Source organism: Budorcas taxicolor, chromosome 25, assembly GCF_023091745.1.
Source record: "Budorcas taxicolor isolate Tak-1 chromosome 25, Takin1.1, whole genome shotgun sequence".
Classification (NCBI taxonomy): Eukaryota; Metazoa; Chordata; class Mammalia; order Artiodactyla; family Bovidae; genus Budorcas; species Budorcas taxicolor.
Window position 1 is genome coordinate 29,275,532 of NC_068934.1, and position 17,573 is coordinate 29,293,104.

General features: G+C 43.9%; 1 protein-coding gene across 1 annotated transcript; it reads left to right on the plus strand.

Annotated features, from left to right (window-relative positions):
- The first annotated feature begins 600 nt into the window (after nt 1–600).
- Nucleotides 601–16,654, plus strand: EI24 (EI24 autophagy associated transmembrane protein). Its single transcript, XM_052661843.1, has 11 exons — nt 601–746; nt 5,283–5,395; nt 8,650–8,795; nt 9,548–9,608; nt 10,451–10,517; nt 11,142–11,266; nt 12,215–12,334; nt 12,713–12,824; nt 13,515–13,626; nt 14,159–14,233; nt 15,619–16,654. The coding sequence occupies exons 2-11, from the start codon at nt 5,354–5,356 to the stop codon at nt 15,779–15,781; spliced, it is 1,023 nt and encodes a 340-aa protein (XP_052517803.1). The 5' UTR covers nt 601–746; nt 5,283–5,353; the 3' UTR covers nt 15,782–16,654.
- Nucleotides 16,655–17,573: the final 919 nt, after the last annotated feature.

Below are 17,573 nucleotides of genomic sequence, written 5' to 3' on the forward strand. Positions count from 1 at the left end.
CCTATTCTTCTTCTTCTTTTTTAAAATATTTATTTATTTGGCTGCTCCAGATTTTAGTTGTGGCCATGTGAGATCTAGTTCCCTGACCAGGGATCGAACCCCTGTCCGCTGCGTTGGGAGCTCGGGAGCCTCAGCCACTGGACCACCAGGGAAGGCCCATTGACCCATTCATAGTCATTTTATTCTTAACAGGTGAATGAGCTTGATTTAAACCCAGCATTCCTTAGTACTCTTTGGTTATAGAAAATCTCCCAACCAAATAGATCAAGATGACTTCTGAATCTTATTGTTCCGTTGTTAGGCGTTATAATAGAAAGACAGGCAACCTCGGAGAAGTAAAAAAGAGAGAGCAAAGAACTGTTAATAGATACTGGATCGGGAAGGAGGGCAACCGGGCGGCGGTGGAGGAACAGCGTCCCGGAAAGCAGTGCGTACAGAGCAGGCGCCCAGAGCCGGCTTGGCGCACCGCCGGCATTTCCAGGCTGCGTCAGCCCGTAGCCCCGCCCCTCCTCCGCCGTGGCCCCGCCCCCTCCTCCTGGGCCGCTGAACTCCGCGCCCGCCCGACTTCCCAGCGGCCCCGTGCGGCCCGGGCATGCCCAGTGCGGGCGCAGCCGCCCCGGCCCTGGCAGTGCCCGGGCGGGAGCGTGCGACCCGGTGCGGAGGGGCTCGGAGGAGACGAGCGGGCCCGCGGTGGGCGAGGGACCCGGCTGGAGCCGGAGCCGGAGCCGCGGCGGCGAAGCTGCCGGGTAGGTGCAGCTCGGCGGAGCCGGGCCCTGGCGCCGCGCAGCCCGCTCGCGGGGTGGACCCCGGCGGCTGGGGCGGCGAGGGCGTGGGAGGGCAGCAGGGCCCGAGCGCGGGGTTGGGAGGTGCGGGCGGAGGCTGCGGGCGGGTATCCCGAAACGGAAAGTGCCTCGGAGGCGAGGCAGGGCTGGGGCGGGGGACGCAGCCGGCAGCCGCGGGCGGACCTCTGCCCAGGTGCGGCTCTGCTCGGTTTAGTTCACCGTGTGACGGGAGGTGAGCTTGCCCCGCGCCTCGTGCACGGCTCTGGTTGCCGAGAGAGACCAGCCTCCACTGGAGTTTGCCCAGGAGCTGCGGGGAGACGGGTCCGAAGGGACCTGTGGGTTCCGACCGTCCGCGGAGCCCGGTGAGAAGAGAGGATGCTTACCTTTAGCGCACCTGGAGTGGGGTGTGACAGCCACCTGCCTTCCGGACTTGGGTTTAGTGACTTAGAAATGAAAGTACAGGATTGTGCCTCAGTAGATACTCGGTCACTTCTCATGACTGCTTAGGAATTTAATGGCCAGCTGTGTTTACAGGCGTAAGAAACATTTTGTCCGTGGGATGCTCTATTCAGTTCAGTGGCTCAGTCGTGTCCGACTCTTTGCGACCCCATGAATCGCAGCACGCCAGGCCTCCCTGTCCATCACCAACTCCCGGAGTTCACTCAGACTCAGTTCCATCGAGTCAGTGATGCCATCCAGCCATCTCATCCCCTGTCGTCCCCTTCTCCTCTTGTCCCCAGTCCCTCCCAGCATCACAGTCTTTTCCAATGAGTCAACTCTTCGCATGAGGTGGCCAAAGTACTGGAGTTTCAGCTTTAGCATCATTCCTTCCAAAGAAATCCCAGGGCTGATCTCCTTCAGAATGGATTGGTTGGATCTCCTTGCAGTCCAAGGGACTCTCAAGAGTCTTCTCCAACACCACAGTTCAAAAGCATCAATTCTTCGGCACTCAGCCTTCTTCACAGTCCAACTCTCACATCCATACATGACCACAGGAAAAACCATAGCCTTGACTAGATGGACCTTTGTTGGCAAAGTAATGTCTCTGCTTTTGAATATGCTGTCTAGTTTGGTCATCACTTTTCTTCCAAGGAGTGTCTTTTAATTTCATGGCTGCAGTCACCCTCTGCAGTGATTTTGGAGCCCCAAAAAATAAAGTCTGACACTGTATCCACTGTTTCCCCATCTATTTCCCATGAAGTGATGGGACCAGATGCCGTGATCTCTGTTTTCTGAATGTTGAGCTTTAAGCCAACTTTTTCACTCTCCTCTTTCACTTTCATCAAGAGGCTTTTTAGCTCCTCTTCACTTTCTGCCATAAGGGTGGTGTCATCTGCATATCTGAGGTGATTGATATTTCTTCCGGCAGTCTTGATTCCAGCTTGTGCTTCTTCCAGTCCAGCGTTTCTCATGATGTACTCTGCATATAAGTTAAATAAGCAGGGTGACAATATACAGCCTTGATGTACTCCTTTTCCTATTTGGAACCAGTCTGTTGTTCCATGTCCAATTCTAACTGTTGCTTCCTGACCTGCATACAGATTTCTCAAGAGGCAGGTCAGGTGGTCTGGTATTCCCATCTCTCTCAGAATTTTCCACAGTTTATTGTGATCCACACAGTTAAAGGCTATGGCATAGTCAATAAAGCAGAAATAGATATTTTTCTGGAACTCTCTTGCTTTTTCCATGATCCAGCGTATGTTGGCAATTTGATCTCTGGTTCTTCTGCCTTTTCTAAAACCAGCTTGAACATCAGGGAGTTCACGGTTCACGTATTGCTGAGGCCTGGCTTGGAGAATTTTGAGCATTACTTTACTAGCATGTGAGATGAGTGCAATTGTGCGGTAGTTTGAGCATTCTTTGGCATTGCCTTTCTTTGGGATTGGAATGAAAACTGACCTTTTCCCGTCCTGTGGCCACTGCTGAGTTTTCCAAATTTGCTGGCATAGTGAGTGCAGCACTTTCACAGCATCATCTTTCAGGATTTGAAATAGCTCAACTGGAATTCCATCACCTCCACTAGCTTTGTTCTTAGTGATGCTTTCTAAGTCTGGTTAAACAAAATTCCTCATCGCAAAGCTTGAGTAGACAGTCTCGACTGAGGGTTGGAATACTGGGGTTTTGAAGTTCTCTGTAGCCTTTCGCGTGCTGTAATCTTGGGCAAGCCATTTAACTCCAGAGACTCAGTTCCTCCATCTGTGAAATCCTGTGAACTGGATGTATCTCATTCACTTGCACCTCAGTTCGAGGATTCCCTCCGTATTATTATTCAGCCTCTGGTCTCCAGTTGTGGCAGGTTGCTTTTATGCATGTCTGACCTTTTTTGTCAAACCAGATAATTCACCTATTTCTGTAGCAAGGCTGCTAGGGTCTCTGTGTAACATTGAAGTGACTTGTCCTCAAAAGCCACTGTTAGTCAGTAGGTAACTCGCGACTTGTTATCTGCAGAGTGAAAGTCGCTCAGTCGTGCCTGATTCTTTGCTACCCCATGGACTGTATAGTCCATGGAATTCTCCAGGCCGGAATACTGGAGTGGGTAGCCTTTCCCTTCTCCAGGGGATCTTCCCAAGCCAGGGATGGAACCCAGGTCTCCCGTGTTGCAGGCGGATTCTTTACCAGCGGAGCCACAAGAGAAGCCCAGGAGCCAGGCGTTAATGGCCATGGTTCAGATAACAGAGCTCTTGCCCTTGAATTAGGACCAGCACGCTGCAAGTTATGTCAGCGCCTTGTGAGAAACCCAGACTAAGTAATCCATTTCCTTAAACTCCCAAACTGGCTTATTCTGTAGTGGGATTATGTTTATATTAGAAGTTAAGGTTTTATTTTCATGTTATTACACTGTATACTTGAAACCTAGGAAGAAATTTAATACCCTTAATTCATTGATGAGGAAGTAGACGATGAAGAGTGAATCCGTGATAGTCTTTAGCAACCAATGTCTTATGTATCATCACAAGCGTTAACTATTCACCTGCCTCTGAGTGTATCTGTGTAGGATTTGACCCAAGGAGCAGATGGTACATACAGTGTTGTGCAAGTTGCCTTCCTACTGCTGTATTGCCTGCTCTTCCTGCTCTAGGTGGTAGTAGTCCAGTTGGGTCAGTAAGGTATAGTTTGATGAAGTGGTCATTAAGCAAAGGGTGCTTATGTTTTGAAATTCGAGGTTTATAGAAGCTGCCTGTGATATTGTCATTATGCGCTCTCTCTTAAACTGAGGATATCTCAGAGTGATTAAGTCACATTTGAGAATTTTAGAATCCCAAGTTCTTAATTAAATTTTTGAAAATGGGTTCTTCGTTCACCTTAAACACGTTACTTGGGAGCATAATATTGTAAGAATATTTATACATGTGAACTTTCAAGTTATTATTTTATGAAGCTAGATTTTTCATTCACCTAATTAAAAAATACAGTGGAAACCCAGAGAAAACCATAATTCAAAAAGTCACACGCAAAAAACACACTCAACCCTATGTTCATTAGAGCACTGTTTACAATAGCCAAGACACGTAAACAACCTAGATGTCCATCAACAGAGGAAGTACAACAGTGGAGTACTACTCAGCCATAAAAAGGAGCAAAATTGAGTGTTTGCAGAGACATAGATGGACTCAAAAAATGCAGTGGGAAAGTTATAGTGTGTTAATGAATATTTGTGTATGTGAACTTAACCTTTTTTTGGCCTAGTTTAAAATTCATTATTTTTTGCATGCTTATTAAAATTTTACATATGTATGTATATATTTAAGGTTGGAAAACAGGAAAGGCATATTTGAGGGTCTTGGTGGGAAATTTCACATCATCATCCAAACTTAGCTCTGCCGGAGGGCCCTGTGTATGAAGTGCATATTTAACAATTTTTGTTAGAACTTTCCTCTTGCTCTTGTATTTGCATTCATGTAACATCAAGCACAAATATTGCTTAAGAGGACAGGGAGGTGTAATTGTCACTCATGATCTCGGATCTCAAAAATACTTGGGATGTGCAGAAGGGATGGTAACCTGATACGACTCATTGGAAAAGACCCTGGTGCTGGGAAGGATAGAGGGCAGGAAGAGAAGAGGGTGACAGGGATGATTGGATGGCATCATCGACTCAATGGACATGAGTTTGAGCAAACTCTGGGAGATGGTGAAAGATAGGAAAGTCTGGCATGTTGCAGTTCATGGGTCACAGAGTTGGTCACAACTTAGCAGCTGAACAACAACGAAGGAGGAATAGTTAGAGACATCACGGCCCAGAGAAGAGACTAGTGGTCCAAGAGCACATTTACCCCGAATAAAAGTGAGAGGTGGGTAAGTGATTTAAACATTGTTGATTTCAAGTGTTTCAGCAGTTACAGCTATAATCTCACTTAGTTCACTTGCTAGTATCTATGTAACTGATAGAATCTACTGCACTCCTATTAGAGAAGTATGTGGAGAACGTCATCATGTAGAAGTACATGAAGTAACTTGAAGATAAATATTTTTCCTTGATTATACTCCATCTGTTTGCAGGTCCTTCATGATGAGAAATCTGGGGACTCTTCTCTCTCCTTTGTGTAGTTGATAGTTTGGGCGGTAAAGAGATGGCTGACAGTGTCAAAACCTTTCTGCAGGATCTTGCCAGGGTGAGTATGTCCAATCTTCTTCTGACCCTCCTGCTGCAGGAACTGACTAGAAAGTCTGTTAGGTAGTGTTGTTATATTTGTTGGATTCTTCACATACAGGTTTTCACTCTAATCCATACTACTCGAGAGAGGAATTATCTTGCATCTCGCAGAAACTTGGGAGACCTGTCTAGTGAATGTCGCTAGTATGGGGACCCTGTTCAGCTTGGGCCCAGACCATCTTTTTTTTTTTTAACTGTATTTTTTTTTGACCGTGCCAAATGAGCTGTGGGACCTTAGTTCCCCTACTAGGAATTGAATCGGGCCCTTGACCTTGAGAGCATGGAGTCCTAACCACTGGACCACCAGGGAATTTCCTAAACTTTATTTTGAAATAATTTTAGCCTTGCAGAGAAGTTGTAGGGTCATACAGAGAACTCCACTGTATCCTTCACCAGGTTCTCCTAATATTGCCATCTCATGTAACTGTAGTATATTGTTGAAAACCAAGCAGTGAACATTGGTGTAATGCTAATACCTAACCTACTTTGTTTGGATCTACAGTATAGAACCTCTCTTATTCTCCCGTTCTACAAGGCGGAGATGATGATGCTTTAAAGAGACATTTAGGATGCCCTTAAAGGGACATTTAGGACCCCCTAATCAACAGACCCATAAAGGTCTGTTTAGGATCCAGTAATCCGAATGATCTATCATATGACATTCCGTTATAGTTATATCTAAGGTCCAATGCCCTAGTTGGAGCCCCTGGTGCTTTATTCTTGAGGACAGGAGAGAGACCAGTTCTGCCTGGGAGTGGGAGTGTTTATAAGTTTATTTCCTTTGATTAAAAGAGGTGGAATTGAAGGAATATCTTAGAAGGGCCAAAGCGAATTCATGCAACGTGACCTTCTTTTAATACCTTACATCCTTCTCTTGCCGTTCTTGTGCGATAAAATGTCAACTCTGGATCAGTTATACAGCATGCACTTTGTATGTTTGTCTGCCCCAGACAGACTGTAAGTATCAGAGGTGGGGATCCTGTCATCATCCTGGCACATGCTAGGCCTTAAGCCACTTGAAGTTAATGATCTTAAAATTTTAAACTGTTTGTGGAAGACTCAAGTTAAAAAGCAAAATAAGAATAAACATTACTCATAGGTAAAAGACCATGTGAACCTTGCCAAGGTATGCTCCTTTCAGTGTGTAGTTCATAAACTTGTCCATTTCTCTGTATTCTGACAATGTTCTCTAAAATTTGTTTTTGCTCATAATAGGAGAAAATGTCATTCTTAAATCGAGGTTGACCATTGTTTCCAGAATACCTTTTTCTGCTTCTTGATGATGTTGAATGCCCTAGTTCTTCCTTCTCTACTTTGGATATAAAACCGTTCTGGCACTTACTAAACTATACATTTTTGTTGTTGTTGTTTACTTATGTACTTTTCCTGCCAAGTTATGAGTTTCTTAAGCACGTCCATATGACTGATATCTAGGTCATTAAGGATGCTCAATACGAAAGTGGGTCGATGAATGAGGGTAGTCCTTTGAACTGGGTAATAGGCAGGTCTAATGTTTGTGGTAATGACAGTAACCTTTCTACCATTGGGGCTCTTCCAGTGATTGGCAAGTGGCCCCATCAGTGACTTATAGACTTACTCATTCTCTCCCTCACCATACATGTTTAAAGACACTCTCCTCCAGCTATACTGCCATGCTGTTTCTGTCTTAATCAGCAATAGCTTTTCATACTTTTATGGTAATTATTTCTTTGTGTCTTCCTTCAGCCTTGGTCCAGCCCTGCTCCTTTTTGGAGACCAGTGTTTAATCTATCCTTGTATCACTGGTTTGATAAAGGCTATAAATCATACTTGTAGGCATTCAGCTGATATTAGAAGAGTATAAAGGAGGGCTATAACTTGGCTTAACAGTATTGGTAACTCTTAGAGGGATTAGAAAACCACTATTTTGCAACCGTGTTATTCAAGATTGGTTTGATCAAGACTTGTTAATTGATGCGCAAATCTAGGGAAGAGGACTTGATGAGCAGGATATTTGCCTGGTCTCAGAAATGTCTGCCCACAGATTCTTTGCTAGTTGCAAGGAGAAAAATTTGCAGCCATACAATGGAGTTGGATAACACCTTCTGACTATGTAAAATCAGTGTCACCTGCAAGGGCCAACACAGACATCACATGCTTCTGGATATGACACCTGGAAAGGCACCCCATCACTTAGGTGACTCTTGTTGTTTAGTCACTGTGTCTAATTCTTTTGCGACCTCATGGACTATAGTCCACCAGACTCCTCTCTCTGGGATTTCCCATGCAAGAATACTTGAGTGGGTTGCTGTTTCCTTCTCTGGGGATCTTCCCGACCCCGGGTTCAATCCCATGTCTCTTGTATTAGCATGTGGATTCTTTACCACTGAGCCACCTGGGAAGCCCCACTTAGGTGATAACTCCTGCTAAAAATGTGTAACCTGGGGTCTAATCGTGAGGTCACAAACCTAAATTGAGGGCACCCCATAAAATAACTTATGTGTATGCTTCAAAAAGGAAGACAGCTATAGAGCTGTTCCTAATGGAAGGAGACGAAAGAGATAGGAGAGCTAAGTGCAACATGTGATTCTGAACTGATGTCTGGTATGCGATGGGTAAAAGTGCTGTAGAGGGCATTTCTGAGACAAATCGGGAAACTGGAGTGTGGACTCATTGGAAAAGACTGATGCTGGGAAAGATTGAGGGCAGGAGAAGGGGACGACAGAGAATGAGATGGTTGGATGGCATCACCGACTCGACGGACATGGGTTTGGGTGGATTCCGGGAGTTGGTGATAGACAGGGAGGTCTGGCGTGCTACGGTTCATAGGGTCGCAAAGAGTTGGACACGACTGAGCTACTGAACTGATCTTGTATTAAGGAATATCATTGTTCTTAGGAAATACACAATGAACAGTTATAAGTAAAAGGGACATGATATAGCAACCTACTCAAATGATCTAGAAAAAAATGAGTATGTATGTATAAATAGTAATAATAAATAACTGTGGCACAGCAACTGGTGATTTCGAGAAAGGATAATTGGAAGTTCTCCATTCTTGCAACTCTTCTGTAAATTGGGAATGATTTCTAAACAAGAATATCAAGGGTCACTTCAGCCTTGTAGCAAACTAAATAGAATGATTTACACTATTATTTCATTGTATCTAACTTTGGGAAGTCTTCTGATCCATAATTTTCCCTCTTTAAAAATAATAAATACTCCTGTCTACAGGGAATCAAAGACTCCATCTGGGGAATTTGTACCATCTCAAAGCTAGATGCTCGAATTCAACAAAAGAGAGAGGAGCAGCGTCGAAGAAGGGCAAGCAGTGTCCTGGCTCAGAGGAGAGCCCAGAGCATAGAGAGGAGGCAGGAGAGGTAAGGAGTGGAGGCTGAGGTCAGGGAGCATCTGAACTCCCTTCCCAGTCGGGGGTAGGGGGACACTTTAGGAAGTGATCGAATTGAGCATACAATTCAGACACTACATAATGATGTGGAGTTTCAGTACCCCTTTATTTGTCTTTTGTACTTTCTCCCCCATAAAAGTTACAGGTGATTTTTCCCCACTCCCCTCACGTTGAATTAAACTGAGGTCTAACAGTAATCCTTGTTCAAAATATTGTCGTGTCTAAAAGAAATCAGAATGATGAATATCATTGTTGTTTTAGTTGCTAAGTTATGTCCTTCTCTTTGTGACCCCATGGGCTATAGCCCACCTGGCTCCTCTGTCCATGGGATTTCCTAGGCAAGAACACTGGAGTGGGTTGCCATTTCCTTCTCCAAGAATGGTGAATAGAGAACCATAAAAAATTTTTTTGGCTGAGTGGATGCTTCTAGGAGCGCCTATGTGGATTTTGATAAAAGAACCTCAGACATCCCCTTCTAATCTTCTCCAGTCTTGGACTTAGGAAATAAAGGAGTTTGTTTGTTTGTTTTGTTTTTAAGAAAAAATGCTTCTCTTGAAATATTTTTAGCCTTTCTCATTGATATTAGGAGAGAACATTGGAAGAACAATAGGTGCTAAAAAAATAATATGGTGCTAAGAAAATATATAAAAAGGAGAGCTGCTGAATGACAATATGGAAATAGCCTATATATCTGTTAAGCTAAACACATGTGGTCTTTTCCAGTGAACCACGTATTGTTAGCAGAATTTTTCAGTGCTGCGCTTGGAATGGTGGAGTTTTCTGGGTAAGTTCGTTTTCCTCAAATTCCAAGTGCCTTAGAAGCATCTCTGTTCAGGTTGTTGCAGTGTTCATGATTCTCAGCTGTCTTCTTAAAACTGAGACAGGTAACTTTCACCTAGTAATGCATTCCTAAGGCCATCACTCAGGATTCTGTGCACTTTCAGTCATTTTATGTCCCCTCAGAATTCTTGTATATAAATGTCAGGGACAGCCCTGTATATACACTTTTTTGTTAAATGACTTAAGTTTTATTGTCATAGGTAACAATTTCTCATGACATTGGACATTTTGGTTCAGAGTAACTATGGAGGCTCAAAGGGGAGGGACAGATGGACATGAGCAAGGCTCTCCCTTCACCTGGTCATAGCAGTGTCCTCAAATTGGTTACTATGGAAACTCACACCAGAAAGTTGCCTACAGTTGACTGAGAACCAACACAGCCCCAGGAGAAGTTTGAGTACTTTGAAAAACAAATAGTTAAAATATTTTCTTTGGCTTGAAATTCAGTATAATTCAACTTGTTAATCTAAACATTTCACAAATGTTTTTAGGTATTCAGTTCATTAGCTTTAATTAATAAAATATGACTGTGTTCTTAGTATCGGCATGATACTGATTGACTTGTTCTCCTATGCCCCCCAAAGTTTCACTGTTTTCATAGGCAGTGACGGGTGTGTATCTCTCAGTTGGAGAACTGGTAAAGAGCAATGACTCCAGTTTTGATGCCACTGCATGACTCCTAATTTATAAAAGGCACTTCCATCTGGAAAATACGTACACTGAAACTTGAAATTCTTGTTTTAAAGAAGGGCTTTTAATGCTTACCTTGTTGCTTCTTTCCTTTAGCTCAGTCTCCTTTTGTTTTATCGAGTATTTATTCCTGTCCTTCAATCAGTGACAGCCCAGATTATTGGTAAGTAACTCCGTTGCTCTGTGCTATCTGCCCAGGATAGAGGGGGGAGGTTTTTCCTGTCTCCGTCAGTTTATTGAACACTTACTTTGAACCCGGAGCTTTAGGTTTTTTTATATATTTATTTGTTTGACTGCATCAGGTCTTATTTGCCCTGAGGCATGTGGGATCTTAGTTCTGTGACCAGGGATCAAACCCATGTCCCCTGCTTTGCAAGGCAGATTCTTCTAAGTCAGATCTCTCAGCAACCCTTTGAGTAGATAATGCTGTGGATACCAGTTTGTAGATGAGGAAATGCAAGTTGGTTACCAAGGTTAAACCATTAGTAAGTGGCGAAGCTGGAAGATGAACTCAGGTGGATTCCTGCATCCAGTGACTACTAGCCACTGACCTGTCAGCCACCACCAAGTGAGCAGCATGTATCCGTGGCCACTCTGAATTGGAGTCATGGCCAGAGTGTGGTGTTTCTATGAGAAAGTAAGACTACCTGGAATAAGTACCGTGATGTGCTGGCAAGAAGCAAAGGGGTGTGTGGAGGGGAAACAGTCACAAATCAGGGGATGTGCCTTTGGTCTTCTGGCTTTCCTTTTCTCCAGGTAAACTAACAAGCCCTCCCTGCTGTCCTAGGTGACCCATCGCTACACGGGGATGTCTGGTCGTGGCTGGAGTTCTTCCTCACATCAATTTTCAGCGCTCTCTGGGTGCTCCCCCTCTTTGTGCTCAGCAAAGTTGTGAACGCGATTTGGTTTCAGGTAGGTCCAGGGCAGCACGGAGTCTGGGTCTGACGGCATGATTGGTCACCAGGTGGCAGATTTCAGTCTGTCAATTTAGTAGCTAGGTAGGGACCGACTCCTCAGCCTGAACTTTTCTTGGTGAGGCAGCCAGTGGGTGAGCTCTGGCTCTTGTAAAATGAAATTATTCTCTCAGCTCACAAGGGTGTCTCATGGCCAGGTGTCCAGGGGCTTTTCTCCCTTGGCAGCTCTCATGGCAGACTAGTGGCCTTCACTTTGGGGATGGATAATCAGGCCATTTAATTCATGGCAAACAGATGGGGAAACAGTGGACATAGTGGCTGACTTTATTTTTCGGGGCTCCAAAATCACTGCAGATGGTGACTGCAGCCATGAAATAAAAAGACACTTGCTCCTTGGAAGGAAAGTTATGACCAACCTAGACAGCATATTAAAAAGCAGAGACGTTGCCAACAAAGGTCCGTCAAGTCAAGGCTATGGTTTTTCCAGTGGTCATGTATGGATGTGAGAGTTGGACTGTGAAGAAGGCTGAGCGCTGAAGAATTGATGCTTTTGGACTGTGGTGTTGGAGAAGATTCTTGAGAGTCCCTTGGACTGCAAGGAGATCCAACCAGTCCATTCTAAAGGAAATCAGTCCTGGATGTTCATTGGAGGGACTGATGTTGAAGCTGAAACTCCAATACATTGGCCACCTGATGCAAAAAGCTGACTCATTTGAAAAGACCCTGATGCTGGGAAGGATTGAGGGCAGGAGAAGGGGATGACAGAGGATGAGATGGTTGGATGGCATCACCGACTTGATGGACATGAGTTTGGGTGGACTCTGGGAGTTGGTGATGGACAGGGAGGCCTGGCATGCTGCGGTTCATGGGGTCGCAGAGTCGGACACAACTGAGCGACTGAACTGAACTGAATTCACGTTTTGGTGAGCTCTTTTCTCTCTTGCAGGATATAGCTGACCTGGCATTCGAGGTGTCCGGGAGGAAGCCTCACCCGTTTCCTAGTGTCAGCAAAATAATTGCTGACATGCTCTTCAACCTCTTGCTTCAGGCACTCTTCCTTCTCCAGGTGAGACTGGCCTTCCGGGCACATGGGCGGATTAAACAAAGATCCACTAGAGGGAGCTTCACAAAAACAGGGTATCCTGTTTATACTGAGCAGATATGTTTATGGGAGGTAATGATTTTTAAATCATTTTTCATAGAAACAACTAGTGACTTTTAATATCATAAAATGATTAAAACAACAACAACAACAACAACAACATGAATTTGCCTGCTCTTCCCAGCCACCCTGAGCCTTCTCCACTCACCTGCTATTTTAGAAACTTGAGAAGCAGCTCTCCAGCTGTCTGGGTCGAGAGCGAGAGCGATAACCCAGAGTGGCAGGTGAATGCGTTAGGTCTCTGAAGTGTTGGAATTAAGCTTTTCTATATTTGTTCTTCAGGGGATGTTTGTGAGTCTCTTTCCCATCCATCTTGTTGGCCAGCTGGTTAGCCTCCTGCATATGTCTCTCCTCTACTCACTGTACTGCTTCGAATATCGTTGGTTCAATAAAGGTAAGCCTGTCCAAAGAAACTCAAGAGCTTGGAGGCCCAGTTTGGAAATGGTGCTGCCAAGGAAACTAATTAAATTCTTCAAAACTGAGGCCCTTGGCAAACCCATCGTTGGAATGAAGCAGCCTTTTTGGCAAGAGGGGACTTAGATTTGGCTTAGAGGTTTTTCTAACCCTTTGGTGCTGGGGGGTATAGCTCTGTAGGACTACCCTGTGGAGCTCAATGTCATGTAGCTCGGACAGAGCCATAAGGTGGCATAAATGAGCACCAGTTATTCTGAATCAGAGAAGTTAATTTGATGCTGGTGCGTACAGATCATTTCAGGGATATGTTGAAAGTCCTTGGCATATTTGGTTTTGGATGGTTGAAAGAGATTAATTGATTTCTAGAGGATGGCTGCCTTTTTATTTTTTGACTATATCTTGCTTTGTTTAAAACTAATACTGACATAGGATGCTGCTGGTATTGAATGCAGAGTTTACTTGGCCTGCCAGCTTTGAAATTGTGATGGTTCAGTTGTAAAATCTTTGCATAGAAGCTTTATGGGATTTGGGCAATTCTAATATACTTTAGTTGTATTCTAAATAGCAGATCTGAACCTAAAACTCAAACCTCAAATAAATTGTTAACAATATTTAGTCATTTGACTAAAAGGAAGTAATGCAGGCTAATTGTGTTGGCTCCTTGTTTTAGGAATTGAAATGCACCAGCGGTTGTCAAACATAGAAAGGAATTGGCCTTACTACTTTGGATTTGGTTTGCCCCTGGCCTTCCTCACAGCAATGCAGTCCTCCTACATTGTCAGGTAATTGGACTGCAAGGACTTGAACTACTTTAAAAAATAATAATAACTCAGTGTAGGGAGCACCTTGTCTGCACTTGGTTCTGTGCTAGGCATTCTGCATTCTCACTTGGCCGTCTAGAGGTCTGTAGGATTTTTCTCCCTGACAGATAGTCACAGATGTCTGTCAGTTAGCATTATTTTACTTTTTGTGGGGGGCCACACCTTGAAGAATGCAGGATCTTAGCCCCCTGCAGTGGAAGCATGGAATCATAACCGTTGGACTGCCAAGGAATTCCTAGCATTAAAATATTTTCTGCATGATCCTATATCCCATATTCTTTCTTCTATGTTGCCTCCTGGAACAATGTTAAACATAGCCAGTGTTTAGAAAAATCCTTGTTTTAAAAAAAATTTTTTTAAACGTGTTTGATAGATTAAGGGTCCATCAAGCCATGCTGTTTAGCACGGAGGTAACTAACTTTGGGCTTCTAATATCTTCAAAGTCATGGGTGTTTTGAAGGTGCTAATTCTTTTTTTTTTCTCTCACAAACAGTGGCTGCCTCTTCTCTATCCTCTTTCCTTTATTCATTATCAGCGCCAATGAAGCAAAGACCCCTGGCAAAGCATAGTAAGTATTAGCCTTATTAGCTAAAATGTAGCAGGTATTTTCTGTCTAAAATACTGGGGTCGTAACACTGCAGTTATGTGAATGAGACATTTTTACAATTTTTAAAAAACTGTGTAACTGATCCTTTTTTTTCTTTTTTTTTTTTACAAATGAGAAAAATGTTTATTAAGGAAACAATTTAACAATTCTCCCTAGCAGAACTTGACAGACTAGGGCACAACCTGAAGACAATTACAGTTTCAGTCATTAACACACTATAGGGTGCTTATTGGAGAAGGAAATGGCAACCCACTCTAGTTTTCTTCCCTGCAGAATCTCAGGGACAGGGGAGCCTGATGGGCTGCTGTCTATGGGGTTGCACAGAGTCGGACACGACCGAAGCGACTTAGCAGCAGGGTGCTTATTCTACAACTGAAAAGTTACTGGTTTGTGACATCATTTTCCTCACATTGCGGGAAAATATTAATATACAGTTTTATGAGAGTAGCACTTCTGGGATGTATCCCAAGATTTCCCCCATGCATATGTGTGCATTTCTGTTTCAAAAATTGATGCTATTATACATATTTATACATATTCTTAAAATGTAACAGTTCACTGAATAAGACGCTTATACCTGTAGTTAAGCTCATTTTGTAAGAATGGCCACCTTTTTAAAAATACTGGGTCATGTGATGTGGCTACATGAGTTTATTGATAATGATAACACAGCAGTATTTTAAAAATGAATCTTTAGCAATACTAGCACTCTGGAAGTTTGATCACTTTAGAAGAAAACCCCAGTCTTTTGATCAGTTTTGGTTAAGTCGCTGAGGACACGTGCATTAGAAAAATTTCCAGTCTGCTTTAGGGCCTTAGGTGTTCTTGCTATCCACTAATGTTAAGTGTGTATCTTAGCGTAATTGACTTTCTCTTGAAACTCTCCTGAAAGTGAACTAATCTTCACACCACAGCTGGAAGTGTTTGGTTTGGCTGTGCTGGGTCTTTGTTGCTGCAGGGGCTTTTTTGTGTTTGCAGCGAGCAGGGGCTTCTCTCTAGTTGCAGTGCTCGGGCTTCTCACTGTGGTGGCTTCTCTTGTGTTGTGGATCGTGGGCTGTAGATCACAGGCTCATGCGCTTAGTTGCTCCGTGGCATGTGGGATCCTCCTGGATCAGGGATCGAACCTGATTCCACTGCCCTCCTGACAATGACAATCCCAGCGCTTTCTGTAGTTGCTACCTGTTTAATCTGCATGTCCAATATCTGTAGTCGCTTGATCAAATTTCAGTGGTCTTGTTTTCCCCTGTGTCATTTTAAATTGAAAATAGTCAAATAAGTGGCCAAATGATTAAAACAGTTCTTCTCAACTGGCCGGTCTAACAGGTTGGATCTCTCTTACCTTGCAGCCTTTTCCAGTTGCGCCTCTTCTCCTTGGTGGTTTTCTTAAGCAACAGACTCTTCCACAAGACAGTCTACCTGCAGTCAGCTCTGAGCAGCTCCACTTCTGCAGAAAAATTACCCTCACCGCACCCGTCTCCTGCCAAACTGAAGGCTGCTGCAGGCCGCTGAGTCGGTCACCCGCCATCTGGAGGGGCCGGGTGGGATCGGAAGGATGCTGTGGCAGCTCTTCTCCTGGTTCACCTCCATCCCCTCCCAGGGAAGGCAGGGCCCACCCTGCCAAGGGCCCTGCCCACATTCCCTTCTCTCTGAGGAATCCAGATTTTTGTCTCTGGTGCATGTAAGGCAGAATCTTCCTGCGACCAGTATGGATTTTAAACACTGGTGAGTCTGAAAGGACCACAGGTGTTTCTGCAGCTCTTTTCTAGCATTTGCCAGCCCCGTGCCTGGACTGATTTGAATACTCTTTCTCCCTGTGCCATTTCCCTTCCATTTTCCCTTTCTGCCTCCCACCACCCTTGGATGAATGGATTTTTGTAATTTTAGCTGTTGTGTTTTGTGGACCTGTTTTTCGTTTTTCTGTGAAGCACATATATTGGATGTGGGAGGGACAGGAGGCCTCGCTGCTCCTGTCACTCCCTTTATAGCCATCACTGTCTTGTTTCTTGTAACTCAGGTTAGATTTTGGTCTCTTGCTCCACTGCAAAAAAAAAAAAACAAAAACACAAGCCTGAAGACACGGGACAGAAGAAAGACCTCACAGCCAGATCTCCACTGGGTTTGAGGAATGACTTTCTTTTTTCCCCTTGCAGGGGAAAAAGCTTTTTTCACTGGTACATTTAAAGCTCCCCAGAGATAGGGAGGTACCAATTTCGGACAAGTGCCACTGCAACACAGAATGCTCAGAGAACCTGAACTTTTAAACTCTGAAAGTCTGATCTTGACTGTTGGCCACTGCTGGGTCTGTCTGGTGTTTCAAAGGAATATTGGGTGCTGCAAATAGGAACTGAAGGGGTAAACTTATTAAACCCATTAAACCTGTGATTGGTTGGTTTTTTCCCTGTCATTTCAAAGAGACGAAATATGGAGGGAGGGGGCAGATGTCAGAACACCTGTGCAGTGTTAAGATGTCACAGGTGTGAGTTGGTTTCTCACATATGTGTAATCGTCGAGTTTATAAATTGTCACTTCAGGAAACATATTCATGGAACACAAGACTTTGTCTTGATTAATTCTGAAAATTAGTTCTGAAAAATACTCCCTGAGGAAGTTTGGGTTATGCTGTTATAGTCGTGTTGGCACCTAGTGAAAGAATTTGGAACTGAGTTGTTTTGAAGTCTATATGTACATCTCCTCTGTATTCGTGAAGAAGAGAGGTCCTTCCAGACTTCAACGAATTGGACATTCTCGCGAGGGAAGAGAAAAGACATTTGGTTAACAGAAACCTTTACTAAGTACAAGACAAAAATAAGGATTTAAAAATCGTTGCCAGGAGATGTGAACCAAGTTTGAATACAGAAGGTTTTAAAATAGTGTGTAGTTTGTTTCATCAGTTTGCAACTGATCGGCGGTTGCCTTATTTAAGATAAATTGTTGTAGGTTTTAAAATGAAATTTTAAAAGGTCACATTTTCGCTGTCTGAAATTTGTGTCTGCTAAGCTGGTCTTAGAAGGATGAGGGAAATTGAGTAGATAAAGGTGAGTGATATTATCCAGCACTATGCCCGGCTATAGAAAATGATTTAAGTTACTGGAAGTGAGGGATCTGTAAAGTCTTATTAGTGTGGCTGAGAGACCAGGCGTGTACAAAAGCTAGGTTAGCAAATGTCTATTGTAGATAAACCTAATTTCGCGAGGTGTACACGGAAGCAGTGTAAATTGCTCTTGCCTTCTCACTAGCACACAGGCAGTGAGGGCAGTGATTAGGAAATTGGGATCAAAGGGAGAGCAGGCTCTGTTTTTGC

Coding starts and splice junctions, on each gene's coding strand:
- EI24 (XM_052661843.1), top strand. CDS start 5,354: ATGGCTGACAGTGTCAAAACCTTTCTGCAGGATCTTGCCAGG. Junction 5,396..8,649: donor TTCTGCAGGATCTTGCCAGG/GTGAGTATGTCC, acceptor TCCTGTCTACAG/GGAATCAAAGACTCCATCTG. Junction 12,335..12,712: donor AGGCACTCTTCCTTCTCCAG/GTGAGACTGGCC, acceptor TTTGTTCTTCAG/GGGATGTTTGTGAGTCTCTT.